Source organism: Lates calcarifer, linkage group LG20 (assembly GCF_001640805.2).
Source record: "Lates calcarifer isolate ASB-BC8 linkage group LG20, TLL_Latcal_v3, whole genome shotgun sequence".
Lineage (NCBI taxonomy): Eukaryota > Metazoa > Chordata > Actinopteri > Centropomidae > Lates > Lates calcarifer.
The window spans coordinates 13,660,619-13,678,042 of NC_066852.1; the positions used below are offsets into that span (position 1 = coordinate 13,660,619).

A 17,424-nucleotide genomic window follows, 5' to 3' on the forward strand; every position below is an offset into this window, starting at 1 on the left:
ACATTTTTTGTTCAGTAATCAGAAATCAGTAATTCAGAAATCACCCTCTCTATGAAAACCACATAATTTCATAACTAAAATGTACCTTGGTTTTTCCAAGAGGCGGTCCACACCTGGGTCTTGTCTGCCGATATGAAAGAGCAGAAGTAGGTATGGTTGGAGAGGTTATCCAGAATCTTCAGCGTGCTCTCCACTGTGAAAAGACCCTTGTGGTCCGCGGTTTTGATTGTGGTTTGGTTTTCTAGAGCTCCCTGGGCAGTCGGGGGGTCTGTGGCCCATGTTACCTGAGGGATGGGGTAGATGTTGTGAGAGGAGCAGGTGACTGTCTCATCAGTCATCTCCATGTTCACTGACTGGATGAGAGCTGGAAGAAACACAGAACAATGTGAGTATTTTAAGGGCATATGATAAAAATTTGTGGCGCTGGCACCAGATATAAACTTGCCAGTCGGACAGTCATATTGCCATGAGTTTTGAAGTGAACAGGGCACCAGAAACAGTCAGGTCATGTAGGATTTGTGCATCTAATTCTCTCACTCACACACAGTGGTACAGTATGTACCCTGTCTCAGTCAATTTACTGTAAGCTACAGCCTCTGTGGCACTGCTGGCCTTTTTAGCACAGGGGCTCTTTCAAACAAATCTCCTGCAGATGGTGCTTTTTTGCTGCACTTTAATGCCCCAGTCCACTGGTGATACTGTAGGTTACTAGGGCAGACAGCTAACATGAGCTGTGCTACAGCAGACTGCATCCAGAGAGAGCACACAATTGATGAAATAAGCTTTTATTTTGAAAACTGGACTGTTACCTGCACATGGACCTCACAGTGTCCTGTTCTCAAATCAAACTCCCTCTTTTTACACTCCCTTTTTATGTGGATGTTTTTGGCATTTGTCTCCTCTAAGGATTTGTTAGAAATTCTGCTAAAATACAACAATCCTATAAATCTCTCATTTAATGCGTCAACGCTCGTTTGGTAGAGGTTCTAGTTCCCTTCCTCATGCCAGAACATTTCAGTAATGAACAAAATGTCCTTCCTGTCCTTAAAAAAAACACTCAGTTGCATTACAGTTCAACAGCACCACAAAATGCATCCTCCAAAATGACCAGCAAATTGAATCAATGCCTCTCTAAAGCCGTTTAGACAAAAACTGAACATTATAACCTTCATATAAGCCGGATGCTTTTACAGTGCTGTTTTAGTACAATGCAATAGTGTAAGTTGCCTGTGCCTAATAAACTGGAAACCAAGTGTATAACAAATGCAGTTCTGTAGGATAACATGACAAGGAAGTTTTTCCTTGCCACTGTCGCCTAGTGCTTGCTCATGGTGGGATTTGTTGGGTCTCTCTCTGTAAATACCTATTTCAAAGAGTACAGTCTAGACCTGCTCTATATGAAAAGTGCCTTGAGATGACTTTTGTTGTGATATGGTGCTATATAAATAAAATTGAATTGAATTGAATTAACCATTAGCAGTTAAGGCGCTGTTTTGCTTCCCAAATGCTTTGCCATTAAGACACAAGCAAAAGCCAGGCTGCTTGCTGAGCAGGAGTGGAAAAAAAGAGTTGCCAAATGTTCCACCTTGTTGTCACGACCTTGAAGGTAATTTATGAATGGAGACACTTTTACTACTCACAGCTTCATCATGCTTAAATCATCAATTTTAGACTAAAGAAGAAAACCAAAAACAACTCTGAAAAGCACAAAATGTCAGATCTATTGACTGTAATGCTGTAACACTGCACTGACCTTTCACCTCCAGGTTGATAAAGATCTCCTGGTTGCCCTTTCTTGTGCTCGTGTAACACTTGTACCTGCCCCTGTCTTGAACTTTTACCCTCCTGAGGAGCAGGGAGGCATTGCCGTGAGGGATGTGCGAATTGAACAAGCAAGTCCTTCCGCTGAAGTGCTTATTCTGGAGTCCAAACTGATCCTTGTTGTAGTAGTAGCTGTGAACAGGGATTTGCTGCTTGTACCAGTGGATCACCACAGTGCCCGTGGGTCTGAAGCTGCAGGGCAGGATGCAGTCATCATGGATGATACAGGTGATGTTGGCATCTGGTAAAATGACTTTGAGAGAGTAAAACTACTGTCAAGATTCAAGAGCATTGCATATATTTGTCATAATAATTTAACAATTTAGAGCTGTACTGATTAAAATGAAGGTATGCATCAACATCTGACCATCTATTTCACTGTCATTTGCCTGTAGAACACTTTCATAAAATAATATTACAGGCATACAGGCATTTTTCCCCAGCCACATCAGTGTTTGTTGTTTGTTTGCTTTTTGTTTTGTTTTGTTTTTTTAAGTTTGGTTTACATTTTTCAAGAGCCTGTAAACAGTTCCAAAAGGCTAGAACTATTAAGTGTATAACTTTGATTGAGTTTCATTGGTATCAACCATATCCATCCACTTTTCCACCATTCTATTGATGCTGCACTTTCTCATATGTCACAACAGCAGCTGCACAATCTTCTGACAAAAGAGCTCAACTGATTTCGTTGTCTAATAAATATCTGAGCTGTTTGTTTTACGAGATTAAAGATTTTTTCAACAGAGTCACACTTCACCCTGAAAGCGTGCTCTCCCACCCCCCCACCCCCCAGATGTGTGCAACTGTTACAGCTGGGTAACACTCATAGGGCGCTGAGGACACGGTGCAGCTGTGTTTGCTCCTCATGTGGAAATATGAAGGCAAACTAAAGTTGTTTGTGACAGCTGTAACTGTTTTAAAGCTCTGTGTCATTCTTCAACACACACTGACGCTTAAAGAAAGCACATGTGATGTTACATGAGTTACTGAGCTGTAAAATCATTTCTGACATATCATGAATGACATGGGAGTGATAAAGTTTCACAAAACGTGCAGAGGATGAGTTCACCTTTTAAAGTGGTGGTGACAAAGAGCAGTTACTTTTCTAATTTACTGTAGGACTATTGCTGTTGTTGCCTGCCTCGTCCTTATGAGCATCATCAGTAGTATCATCAGTATATTGACCAGTATATTCGATGGTGAAATACTTACTGTCCATTAATATACTTTTAAGGTCACCTAGAAACTACCACAATGAGCGCCTTTTCTAACTATAAACAGATTTTTCAGTGGGACAAAACCTTGTCTACTGTCAGGTCTTTGCAAAGAATCCCTTGCAATAGAAAGGTATCCCCACATTGGTATTCAGGTGTGCTCTCAAGTATTACTCTAACTCTAACTCTAACTTTGCAAAGTTAAAATTAGCTCACCGGTGATAATGATACCAAAATTAATTTCTTACTGTAAGTGGATATTACACAGCAGTGACTAACATGAATCTCAGCCATTAAATTGTCAGAACAAACTGCTTATCTATGAATATAATAAGCAGATGTCACACAATACGTTACAATACCTTTTGAGTCTGTCAGTAACAATTTCTCCAAGAAAACAAGAAGTACGATCATGAGTCCATGTGTGTCTGCCATGTCAGGCTGCCTGCGCTGAGGTGCTAATCCTGTAACTGTATTTGGCATGAATGTGTGTGAAAGCACGCCGGTGTGCAGTGAAGTGTGTCTGTGCGATTCCACTTTACATCCTTCCTAACACTAATGAAACACTGACTAATTAACCCAGGAAGGTAAAAGTTTAACCGTGCTCCTTGTGAATGCTCCACAACAACCAACACCAGCATTGAAACAGTTTGCAGAAAACACATGTAACACCTAATGTTCTTTCTATTAACAAAATGAGTACATATCATCCCTATTGTCTGCAAAAGGATTTTATCTCTAAAAGAGGCGCTCCAACAAATCACATGTTCTCGTAATGACAGAAAGAAATTTGCACAGCAGGGGGGAAAACAGCAGAGGAAAACATTTAACTGCGTGAAATAAATTAAACAAGACAACATACCATGGCTTTTATGAAAAGTAAAGTATTTCACACCCTGATGTAATAATGTTAATGTTTGATATCATTAAACTTTGTCTCAAACAGGAGTGAATTGCCCTTTTGTTTTATATACAGATTTTTGTTCAGTGACAGCTGGAAGTGACCTCATTCCCACGTGACCCAGCATGTAGGTATTACAGAGAGTATAGAAAATGGATGGATATGATGGTATTAGTGATTTAGAGCACAAATACAATTTCATTAATGCTGGAGAAAAATCTTTGTCATTTAAAAGAATAAAAAATTTGGAATAAATCTGTGGTGATAGTTTTGATATTTTGGCAGTAACACGAGGCATGTTGCTTTGAACGTGGCTGTTCATTAACGAAAATACACCATGTAGTTTTTGGAGAGATGACGACCTCTAGAGGGCAGAAGATGAGATGTCACTTCCACATGTGAATGGCAGCCTACTGTCCAGCAGCTGTGGGGGTCACATGTGCGAGTGTACTGAGGTCCACGTGTATGATTCTTTAAGATGGCATTGCTCATGTCTGCCCTCAATCAACTTAAATCCCAGATTAAAGGGACCGTGCCACTAGGGTGGAGTCAGCTGTCCATGTTTTGATTTTATCATTGAGTGTGAGCAAGTTTCTCCTTCTCCGTTACAGGTTTTCATTCTCTCCTGATATCAAATACAGCAGCATTAAACATGCTTGTTTCTATAAACCTACTGCATTACCTCATCATTTCTTCATTTTTAGATTGCAAAAGACTTGAATTATTAAGAGTTCCCATCACAGCAGCAGTTTACTTTCCCTTCATTCTAATAAGTGATAAAGAATAATTTACTATATCTAATATGCAATACATCATATGGACACACAGACCATTAGCAAATGAAAAATCTGTCATGTTGAATGTATACCAATATACATTATGCTGCAGTTCTACTGTGTATGTGGACAGCTTGCTGGTGATGTCATGGTACAGCTGTTAAACTGAAGTACAAAATACACCAATATTTATGTTCTGTATGACAGAGACAGAGAAATTGAATTCAACTTCTAACTTACACCAAGTAAAGTAAATTCACAGGGATCGGTTTTTGTCTTCCTTGAATTTTTGAAACAGCTTTTTAAATCCTGATTTAAACTTTAAGAAGCACCAGTCGACACAAGACATTTACATATGTACAGGGACCAACAGTCTGGGTGAGGAAAGTTATTCCCTCCTTTAATAACCAGAGAAGCTGCCACACTGCTGTCAGTCAGAAGAGGATAGCCTGGTGTGTTTGACTGGATGTGACAGCGGGGGAACTGCAGTACAGTATAATCATAAGCATTTAAATCTACAGTTTGGCAAAGACGTCATAATAGGGGAACTACTAAATTCATTATTAAAATAGATCTGCAACAAATGCTACTCTCAAGATATTTTTAATGTTTACCTTTTGTTTTAGAATCAATTCAACAGTGTATTTATTTTTATGACTATGAGGTATTTTGCTTCTATTTTGTCCATAATACATCTTCAAACAAGATCTAAACCATAATGCTGGAAAAGGTGCAGGAGGAGGGTTAAAACAAAGGATGGTGCAGTTTTGTGACTCCGTGTGAATGTTTTAGGCATAGTTACATCTGTACAAAAACTAACACTGACATTTTTGTTTCTTCTTTCTAATATTTGATGAGGGAAAACGGTTCAAAGCCTCTGTTTGGCAATTTTATCCTGTGCTGCCAGTGATATCTGCTCAGGAGTCATAAGTGCAACGTTTGCAGATGTGACCCAGACATATGGTTGCATCTGCCTCCTCTCGATGGGATCATTTACATCCTCCCACCACCACAGTGTGCAACTCGAGGGAAAATCCTGCAATGAGTAAAAGTAGGCTACAGGCTTTTTATTTTTATCTGGTCAGAATGATGATGAAACTGCTGGCTGTATTATCCCTCCTCTCCCTCCCCTCCACCTCCGCCTCCCCGCCCGCTGCTGCCTCCAGTTTGTAGGTTACTGAAAGATTTCACCAACCACAGATAAGAAGATTAGAGAGGAATTAATGGTATTCCTTTGTCATTATAGGAATAAATTGATATTTGGTTTTAAATCAGAGGGTGGGGATGGTGGGAAGCCGGAGGAACATGTTGTGTCAGGAGACGTAAGCAGAGGGGATGGCACTGTGACAAGCAAACTCAGCCAGGGGGGATGCCTGTGCACTGTGAGTTAAGCGCTGGATATCTCGACTGATGTTCAACCATGTTACAGGAGATGAGGGAGCAGGATAATGCTGAAGTGGCTGGGCGTGTGCGTGGCGGGGCAGAATGAGCGCTGCTGGGACATGGACGTACCAGTAGAGGATAGGGGCAGCTGTGGCATTCCCTGGTTAAGACGCTGACGTGGTTGGGGAGGAACGCTCTGGTTCCTCTCATCTCTCCAGCCCCTGCTCAACCATGAGAGTGGCCCTCCTGGCCCTCAGACTGATGTGCTTGGCCTGGTTGTGGCCTGTCACCCAGCTCAACAGCAGCCACTTCCCAAACAAGAGGAGACACAAGGATATGTACGTTGGAGAGAACACCAAACAAAAGCATGGAGGAGGGTGAGCAAGAAAGCGGGATTTCTTGTATGACTTGTTGCTTTGCTGCATTTTGATGGAGCTGCTTCTGCTATTAAAACCTTTTGATACCTGGTACCTATATTTATGGGAGGATTTTTAAATGTATGCTGCTTTACAATGTCATCACAAATATGGTTGCGTAATTAATCACGATGCTTTCCATTAATGTCACAGTGGATCAAGATAAGGGCAGGTCATAGGATCATGTGAGGTGAGAGGTAATGTAGATATTACTCAGTGATTTGGTGTTGACTGTTGCTGAATAATAAGAAAAAGTTATTTATATCTCCCAGAAGGCTCAATTTGATTTACATTAATCACTTCATGAAGATTTCTTTGGAAGACAGCAAAGGCAGATGGGCCTCTTGGTGCAAAAAAATAAAAAAGTCAGGTGCAATTCACAAGAAAGACACAACATAGGGCGCACAATGTCTTCAACCCAGTTCCAACTGTGTAAAATCAGTGTCAATACAATGAAAGTAAAAGAAATCTCATCAGACCAAGGCCTCTGGATTTAATCCGAGCGCTAAAAGTCCAATTAACCATCACTAACTCCCTCGACCAGATGTCAGCTCTGTTTCAAGTATGTGTCTGTGTTGGAAAGAGAAAGATAGAGGCAGAGTTTTTATGCAAGCTGTTGTTTGTTCTCAGGCGGGTGGATCTTAAGATGAAAAAGCTGGACAGCACCAAGTCTCTGCTAATTAAATCTGAGCAGCTGCTTCGGATTGAGGACCATGACTTTGCGATGCGGCCGGGCTTTGGAGGTAAAACACACACCTCATCCATCCAACTATCAATTCAATTTTACTTCATTTTGTTTGTTCATATGTAATTTTGCCCTGGGATTTTTTAATAACCATGTGCCTCCCTGGCAACTCAGTAAGGTTAATGTGGGTTACTGTGCTGTCTTTGGTATTACGCCTCCCAAAAAAACCCCTTAGTGACCTAGATTGTCTGTGGTGTGAGACAATGACTGCAGACAGTAGTACAGATAAAATAATCTGAACTGCGTACCAAATTCTGTTAGGGGGGGGAGCAAGAGAAAAAGCCTGGTGTTAGAGGATATTCAACACGCTGCTATAAGACCTAAGTTTTGTCATAATCTACCAACTCATGCGTAGAATTTCCATAACGAACGCTGTAGAATATGTATCACAAATCCATGTATGACAAGCTTCACAGTTTTCCATATGACCAGTTTTTCAGAAACACAGCAAATACATATTCACGTACAAAAACCATTAAAACACCCATAGTTATACATTGTGAAGGTGTTGCCCTGTGACCAGTCGGCATGACTGTAATAGACTTCCTGTATGGCTGTGTCAACTCTCATGTCTTTGTTTTATTTGCAAACAATAAGGTCTTACAAAATCAGGAAAGTGCCCTTTATTTCTTGTGTGCTGATATGTGTTTTCTTTTTGCACATTTATAAACTCTAAGTCAATAAAGGTTCTACTGCTGCTGTGAATACTTTTCATTTACTTGTCTAACATCACATTGTGTTTAGAATAATAGAGTCTAGGGTATAATAGAGAATAATAGAGAAATTAGAGTGGCATTCAAGTAGAGTGCACCAAAATTTAATGGGTTCTTTCCTGGCCCATACCCCATCCCTCCACTAAGTTTGTTGCAAATCGTTTCAGTATTTTTTGCGTAATCCTGCTGACAAATAAACAAACAGACAAACAAGCCAACAAACAGACACGGGAGAAAACATGACCTCCTAATCACAGAGGAAAAAAATAATAGAGTCAGTGGAGTTGGAGAGTTGAATGTAATTCTTGCTCAGCATGAAAACATGGTTGGACTGTTTAGTACTTCTGCACTCCTTGTAGTTGATCTCTCTCCTTAACATTGTATGTACAGTGATTTTTTTTCACTGCACTTGCTCTTTCAAGTGCTACTGGAGAGTTTCATGTCCATCATTGAGTTGAGAGACTCAGTAACATACTGTAACCTTAGCTGCCCGATATAATCCCTCCCACTTGACTACTCTATTGTAATCATAGACTGATGGCTCTGAGTGCTTACCTTCATTAGATAATGGCACAGAGGGAACGGGATGTTTATAGTACACATCATATGTTGACAGTATTCTGCTACTGGACGATGACATAAGGACCATTGCACTTGGTATAAACAGCATTGAATATTAATGTGTCAACACAATATGGTAGCATTTAACTTAGCATTGTTATTATTTCAATTTCTTGAGCAAATATTTGGGTTTATCCATGCAAACTGCAACACATATATAACACAAGCGTATATAACACATATATAAGCTTGCAGTTCAAGTTGAATCTCTTTGTTGCAGTGTTTCAGTGGGCAGGCTCTTCAGCAGGCAACATTGCCATATATAGCAAGAAAAACCCGGTCATGTGTCCTGGCTGAGTTTACATTTTCCTCCAGTATTTGTGTGAGTTTACTCCTGGTCACGTGAACTAAAATGCCAATGTTAGCATCAGCGATTGTTTGTCTTGGTGCCTGCTGGGAGTGCTTCACATTCTTACTGAAACAGACAGTTAAAGAGCCTAAACTAATAAATGAATGGGTGTTTTGTTAACCTACATCAGATTTCAGCTATGTAACACAACTGATGTTATATCCATGCAGGTTGTTGTAGTGAGCCAGTTATTCCCATAGGCCAGATTTCACAAATACGATAAAATCAGATTTGGATCTCTTGCCTGTCTGCAAAAGTCTAATTTTGAAAGGATTTGTTGGTGTTTTGCCAACACTGACCCTGACGTTAGCAGCCATACAAGTGCTGGTAAAATTACGTAAATTAAGTCTATATGATGATATATGACGTGATTTAGTTGCAGATTTTGACAGCAGTACAATTAGTTGCCTACTCAAAGCATTCAATGCAGTTTCTCTGAAATAGTTCCCTGTTTCAATACTTAAAGCTCATCCTGAAAATGAAAAGCTGATTACAGCTTTGAGATGACAAATATTTCAAAACCCTTCCAGTATTTTGTAGCATCTTATCTGCGCTTCCTGACAGAGCAAAAACTTGCAGAGGATGAGGATCACTGCTTTACCCAAGGTGTTGTGTGCCACTATCTGTCTCTCTATTCTCTTGAAGCGATGCTGTAGTTATTCAGTGTCATTTAGAGACAATATGCACTTAACTCTAAGCTGAGTCATGCTTACAAACCAGCATGATTTCAGGGGTCATCTCTCTCATCCAACCTTTTGTCTTTGTGGTCTGTAAGATGTGGCTTATGTCTTATAGCTCAGCAGTGGGATTTACACATGCATAATCTCTGGCAGATGTGCAGACAGATGATTTATGGAAAATGTGATCCGACTGTTGCTTAAAGCCGATCCATTACAACGTTTGACCTTTTGCAGGTTCAGCCATTCCCGTCGGCATTGACGTCCAGGTGGAGAGCATTGACAGCATCTCTGAAGTAAACATGGTATGTGCCTCTAGGATTTCTGTAGTTAGCCAATATACAATATCTCCTTCTCTCTGTGGATGTTGAGCAACAGCATTTTATTTCCCAAGGACTTCACCATGACTTTGTACCTGAGGCACTACTGGCAGGATGATCGCCTGGCCTTCCCCTCCAGCAACAACAAGAGTCGTACCTTCGACGCACGTCTTGTGAAGAAAATTTGGGTTCCTGACGTGTTCTTCGTTCACTCTAAACGCTCTTTTATCCATGACACAACCATGGAGAACATCATGCTGAGAGTTTACCCTGATGGCAACATCCTTTACAGTGTCAGGTAAAAGAGAAATACTTTCTTTTACTTTACTCATAACTCATCAAGATAGAAACTATTAAAGTGAGACCATACGGCTTTGGATGAATAGGTGCCACTGCTGGCACAAAAGTGCGACTCTATCCATTCACATTTTCAATTCCACTTCAATTAAACATCTCAAGGATGGTTTTAGCTTGGACCGAGGTGTAAAAATTGATGGATCCATAAGTGCAATGGAAGCATAGAGGGCAGAAGTGGCTGGAAACACATGTTAATTAGCTTTTTCTTTAGGGTTTTTACAAAGTTGACTACAGATTCATAGCATATTTACATCTTTGGTCACCTGTTTAAAAGATATCATTGTATGACAAGTTACAGTGTAGTGTAACAGCAACAAAAGCAAAAAAGCAGTAAAGTCAACAAATGTATTCATTTATGTCAGTTGCACAGCATCTGGCTAAAGTTTGCTACCACTGACCACCACAAGCTAATGGTCATAGCAGACCAGGTCCAGATGAAATGAATAGGGGCATGAAGTGGGTATGAAGTTAATTCAATGAGTCATTATTTTAATGTTATCAATAATTAAAATATTTTGAAAAGGATGTGAATCATGATATAAAAACAACCCACTGGATGCTTACTGCAGAGCCTGACAGGAAATATGAGAAGGTGGCCTGTAAGCTTTCAGCCTACATTCATCATATCCATTTCAGGCACAGATGTTGACAATATGGCGTCATCCCTGACACAGACCCTGTCAGGCGCAGAAGCAATTAATGAATGAACTGATGAGCTCACCATCAGCATCCAAACTGTTAAAAATCAATCCAGTTTTGTTTTATACCATGTCTGACCTCCAACTAACCAAGGTTAATCTACGCAGCTATACTAATACAGATACTAAATTTTCTGTGAACATAATTGCTGATGCTAAATAATGCTTGATTTATGTGGGTGTTTCTTTAACTCTAAGTTGTGTTTTAGGATCACTGTGACTGCACTTTGCTCAATGGACTTCAGTAGTTTCCCTCTGGACACACAGAATTGCTCTCTGGAGCTGGAGAGCTGTGAGTATTATACTATAGTTGGGACATTGCTGCTTGTGAATGCCTGATAGAATATCGTATAGTGTAGTTTTCAGAGAAATAATGTAAAATGTGTACAGAAACCGACTTTAAATCATTTGCTTGCTTGATATGTTTTGCTGGTAAACATGTTACACAACGTTTAATGCACTGTTTTTGTGATTCAAAGGCGTTGGCTTAAGATAGCTTTTAGCCTATTAAATATTTAATCAGTATCCATGTTGCTGGTTGAAAACATCATCTTTGAGTGTTATACTGATGGCACAGAAACACACACTGCATATTACAGCTCACAATGCATTACCATACTGTACTTCATAAACACACAGTAAACATCACCATCTTCTCTTTGCATAGAGTAAATAAGTTATAATCCTCAATCAGGTCAACCTCTGTCCATTATACATGTCTGTCTTTCTGATGCAGGATTTACCAGGGATTATTTTTTCATTCTGTTCTGCTCCGAACCTGAAGTTAGTCATAACTGATGATAGAGTCAGGATTACTTTCAGTGTAGAGTTTTGGGGGATTCTTTTGTCTTTCTGGCCTGCCTCTCTCTCCCTTTATCTCTCTCTCTATCTCTGTCTCTGCGTCTCACATTGAATGGATAAAACATGGGTCCTGATCCCAGAGGTGAGTCGAGAGTCCCATTTCTGTGCGCTCTCTCCTCTCCCCTGAGAATAGCATCCATGACTCTTCTAAGAGAGGCAACATATGAAGGTGTCATTCCACCCCCACTCCCCTTTCCCAACCCCCCACCCACCCCCCTCTCTCCTCTCTTGAAGATGCTTACAATGAGAACGACCTCATGCTCTACTGGAAGAATGGGAACGATTCATTAAGGACTGACGAGATCGTGCTCTCTCAGTTTTTTATTGAAGACTTCCAGCCTTCCTTTGGGCTTGCCTTCTACAGCAGTACTGGTATGTGGAGGTTGGAGCTGTGGGGCTCTCTGAGCTGTGCCCAGTTTGGGGACAACCAGAGAGCTCCTGTTTTTATCAAATCACTTACACCACAATAAAACACTGCTATTTTTCTTAAAAGGAAAGGTTTGAGATGCTTATGTCTATATACAGTATTATATTTTCTTCACCTTCACATCTGCTGTTAACTACAGGAAACAGTGAGAGCAGTATAATGACGAATAGTTTATTTTTAGTTGTTTTCCATTTTGAGAAAATAAAGGAAATCTTATTTACTTTCTTCCTGAGCGTTAAATGAGAAGAGCGATACCACTCTCACAACTTTCTGTTCAATATGAAGCCAACAGCCCATTAGCTTAGCTTAGCATAAAGGGCAGAAGAAGGGGGAAACAGCTAGCCAGGCTGTGTCTACAGGTAACAAAATCCAACACCTCAGAAACACAAAATAAATATTCCTTTGAATAATAGTGTTTTCCTTTGAAAACAACTGAAGCTAAAATCTGATGATAGTGAGGAGTGTGTGTGCGTATGTGTGTGTGTGTGTGTGTGTGTGTGTGTGTGTACAAAACAATTAATATTCAGAGACTGAACAAACTGTGAATGTCTGCGTCTTTGCAAATATTGTAAAATAGCAAAATATCATCTCTGTGAGAGACAGTTTAAAAAAAAAATCCCCTAACAAAATACAATTCAAATGCTCTTGCTTTTTTTTTTTTTTTACTATTCAAGATCATATGCAAGAAAATCATCATGTGCCTTTTCATTTACAGTATTAAAATGTAATATAATATTGATTCTGATTTAAGCATTTCAGAGTTGTCTGACTGACTTCCAAGCCCAGTTTTTGAAACTCTGCCTGCTTCTGATGTCACATTTTCAGTGTGAGAAAGAAAGATAAAAGAGGCCAGGGAGATTTTCTTCTCAGTGTGAAATAATCTTGTGAGGACCGATCCGCTCTAAGAGGCTGTTATATAACTTCAGCTGTAGACTGATTTACCCCCAAGAAAATAATTACTTTCACATCTGAGTTCTAGGTTCTCTCTGTAGGTCCGTCCTGTACTTTCTTAGATTATTAAAACTTTCACAATCCTGTGCAGGTGTTGTTTTCTTTGCAACATTTCCCAGAGCAATAATTTTGTTTTCTGCTGCCACTGTGTTATTATGTCCTACTACCCGCTTCCACCTTGTGTCTATTTATCTCTTTTTCAGGTTGGTACAATCGGCTCTACATAAACTTCATTCTCAGGAGGCATATCTTCTTCTTCATGCTTCAGACGTACTTTCCCACCATGCTGATGGTGATGTTGTCCTGGGTGTCTTTCTGGATAGACAGGAGGGCCGTGCCTGCCCGTGTCTCTCTGGGTACTTAGACCGTGTGTTTAACACGTTTAACATGCAGCCACTTACACAAAAAGCGCACATTTCATATTATACACAATTCTGTGCAAACTCATGAATTAGTACAAAAATGTCACCACATTAAGATTTTCTGTATTATTCCACATTTTAAGAAAACACCCTTTCACGTTGAGAGTTAGATGAGAAGATAACCTCCTGTCTCTTGTCCGCATGCTAAATATGAAGAAGCAGCCAGCAGCCAGTTAGCTTAGCACAAAGGCTGAAAACAAGGGGAAACAGTTAGCCTGGTACAGTCCAAACATAATAGAAGATGACTACCAACACCTCTAAAGCTCACAGATCAATGTGTTGTATCTCATTTGTTTAAACCAAAGTGTACAAATGATAATTTGTAGTTGTACAGAGGGTTTTGTATGGTACTATTTCCTGGCAGGGTGCAGTGACTTTCTGGAGTCTTGCTGTCAAAATGAGGTTGCCAGGCAACCAGCAAAGACTTTTTCTCCCAAAGCTTTGCATTTAGCAGCCATGAGAGTAATACTGAATAAATGCAAGTAGTGTGGTTATAATATTTATGTGGAGGGGTTTTTAAGCAACATGGGAAATTTTCATGATTGGACTAATTTCACCAGTGCACTAGAGTGGTGATGTTTCTAATCATAAGTGTAATATATAGCCTAATCCAACCAAATAATGGATGTTATTTATGAGGCAATATTTTAATACTCATGATGTTTGCTTCAGGCATCACCACGGTTCTGACAATGTCCACCATCATCACTGGTGTCTCAGCCTCTATGCCACAGGTGTCTTACGTCAAAGCCGTAGACATCTATTTGTGGGCAAGCTTCCTGTTTGTCTTCCTCTCGGTCATCGAGTACGCTGCTGTCAACTATTTCACCACAGTGGAGGAGATGAAGAAGCTCAAAGGGGCAAAGGTAATTCATATTCAGTTTTCTGTGGCCTCTTATGATTTCTTAAATCTTTTATGACTTGCTTGACCCACCGAAAATAATTTCTTTGCTGACCTCAAGGCCTAACTCTCATCTCCTCCCTCCGTCGCTGCAGATCCCCTCCTCCTTCAATGCCACCCAGGCTATGGTTTTTGATGGCTGTTTCCATGACAATGACATCGACCTGACGCCTTTCCCAGAGGTCTCTAGCACCCCAAATACAGAGAGGAACACCCAGTCACGAAACTCTACCATCTCTGCACCCACAGAAGGCACCAGGCTACGCCGCAAGCACCCTTTAAAACAAAACCTCAGCTTTATAATGAGCAACAGCTACATGATTGACTCTTACTCCAGAGTCATATTTCCTCTGGCTTACCTGCTCTTCAACATCATTTACTGGAGTATGTATGCATAGTACATTAACTATGCAGCAGAATAAACATTATTCTTTCTTGACTATTTCCACCATTATACAGTGTAACACAGACAGGCTGCAATGAACTAACTTACAATACTCTGTACTGCTATGGGATACAACCTCAAGTTTGCACAATGTCTGCCGTTGAGCATAGATATCTTGCATGTGTTCAGTTGTAACTTGGAGAAAATCCAAGCTAAGCTGTTGACAGACAGCTGGGACAGATTTTTGAGGATGTTATGTGTGTTTTTGGCATGCCTGTTTTATAAGAGAAAAAGTTTTAATCAAATAAATATATTTACATTTTTAGGATTTTATTTTATTGTGTGATTAGACACACAACATCAAATTGTATAATTGTGTGTACAATGTCTTGAAAAATAAATGTATGCTCTTAATGATATGTGTGAATCTAAACATTTTTTTTTTATCACAGGCAGCACATTCAAGTAATATGTGCCAGATTTAAGCACAAGGGTAATTTTTATCTGCAGTCCCTAAAAACAAGCTAAACTGACCAAAAAGACTGCACATATAGGAGAATACAGAATTTAAGAAAGACTAATTAGCAGATGTGACAGATATGGAAGTTTATTCTTAACCTTGAAAACAGGAGTTAGAAAACAATCTCACTATAAGGTCCGTTTAGTAGGCAATCTGGAGCTATTGATTTCACATCATCATTTGCACAGTTGTGATCTTAGATGTCCACATTTCCATTTTTTCTAAAGACTCTGCTCTAATTTTTTGGCCACTTGGGAGCAGCAGAGGATATAATAAAAACAACACTGATACACTGTTTTATCAGCTTTCACTGTAATTTGGTTTGGCAAACTTGGCCTATTCACACGTCCAGCAGATGCAGGGCAACATTAGCACTGATTTGGAGTCATGTTCATGGCCACCTGGTGAATGTCCAATATTTAGTCTTTTAGCTGTGTGTTTAGTCTTTATCAACTCCTGAGGGAAATGTTTGGTTGTTAAGCTGCTATAAGCTCTATTATGTTCACCAGCTACTTATCACTTTGCCTGTTGCTGTGAATCAGGATGCAAGCTTTCATGAGCTGGTTGTGTAGGGCTTTTAACCCTATGTGATAAGATTTTTTATTAATTAATGTTTGGTACTGCTCACTCTATAAATGCCTCGATGGACATTTCAACATCTCGTTCAAACTCAAATTCGTCCAATATACTCAAAACCCTGTGCTCGCAATTACCTTCAATACAATATAATACAAAACAGACCACATTTTAAACTAATTTATGAAAAATAGTCATCAGTCGATGAGGAAAAGCAGGAGAAAATATGGGGACAGTTGATTACATGACATAAAGTCAGCTATACTCGGTTGCGTAACATTTTGCTGTGATGCATGAAGCCAGCAGGATGTCAGATTCATCAGAGGTGATTGATTAATAATGTGATGAATGCTTGCAGTGGAAAACTGATGAAACACAGCCAGAGTCCAGTTCACGCTGTGGCTCAGTGGACAATCATTATTTCTCATCAGAAAATTACTATAGAAAATTTCTAATGTATTTTAAAGGGATAGTTCCACATTTGGAAATACAGACTTATTTACTCTCTTGACAGAATAGAGGACTGATACCACTTTTATGTACATCTAGGCTATATGCTAAATATTTAGCTACAGACTCAAGATGTTTAACTTAGCTTAGTTAAGCATGAAGACTGGAAGCAGGGGAAACGGCTAGCCTGGCAAACTAATTAACATGTCAAATGTTGTTTATTAAATCCATACAAAGAGTTGGAGGAGTTAAAAGTTTTGTATGGAGAAATTCAAAAACAATTTACCGAGATCAGACCCGGAAGTTTGAATGTATCAGAGGAGGTTACTCACTCAACACAGTTGTGGCTACCGATCTGTCCACATTAGCAGGCGAGCTAACCTTAGAAAGAATTATCTAGCTAAAACCACAGTATCACAATAAATTTCACAGGCATTGCAGTAATGTGTTAGCTCACCTGTCCGTGATCCCCAAAGCCGAACGAAGGTCCCTCCATGATTAATTTTTGCCATGCCAATATTGACCCCTCGTTTCCCCCGTTTGGCCAACCGGGCTTCATGAAATAAAGTTTTCTGTGTTTTGTTTGTTTGTTTTCTTGTATGGAGTTTGTGTTGGAGCATTTCTTGTGCTCGGGGCCCGTCATTTCATATCAACGGTCAACTCCATTCCGAAGCGACCGATAGTACACTGCTGTTGCTATAGGGGCGCAGAAGAGACTTTTATTGTGGCAAGGCACTCGGAAGTGAGCATCCTGAAAACTCGACCCGAGTTCCATACGTACAAATCTACGGGGTGTTATAAAAAGTCGGGGAATGGCTAATTATTTATGTCATGTTGCAATGTCCTCACACACTGACAATAAAAAAGCAATTACTTAATGTAAATTGCTTCAAATTCTTCCATATAGTGCCTTTAAAACAAACACAGCTGGTTTTACCAG

At 39.8% G+C, this 17,424-nt stretch overlaps 1 protein-coding gene across 1 annotated transcript; it reads left to right on the plus strand.

The window, feature by feature from the left end:
* Nucleotides 1-5,880: 5,880 nt before the first annotated feature.
* On the plus strand, nucleotides 5,881-15,308 carry gabrr3a (gamma-aminobutyric acid type A receptor subunit rho3a). Its single transcript, XM_018691008.2, has 9 exons — nucleotides 5,881-6,472; nucleotides 7,142-7,254; nucleotides 9,854-9,921; nucleotides 10,011-10,234; nucleotides 11,201-11,283; nucleotides 12,087-12,224; nucleotides 13,434-13,586; nucleotides 14,325-14,518; nucleotides 14,649-15,308. The coding sequence occupies exons 1-9, from the start codon at nucleotides 6,327-6,329 to the stop codon at nucleotides 14,949-14,951; spliced, it is 1,422 nt and encodes a 473-aa protein (XP_018546524.1). The 5' UTR covers nucleotides 5,881-6,326; the 3' UTR covers nucleotides 14,952-15,308.
* The last annotated feature ends 2,116 nt before the right edge of the window (nucleotides 15,309-17,424 follow it).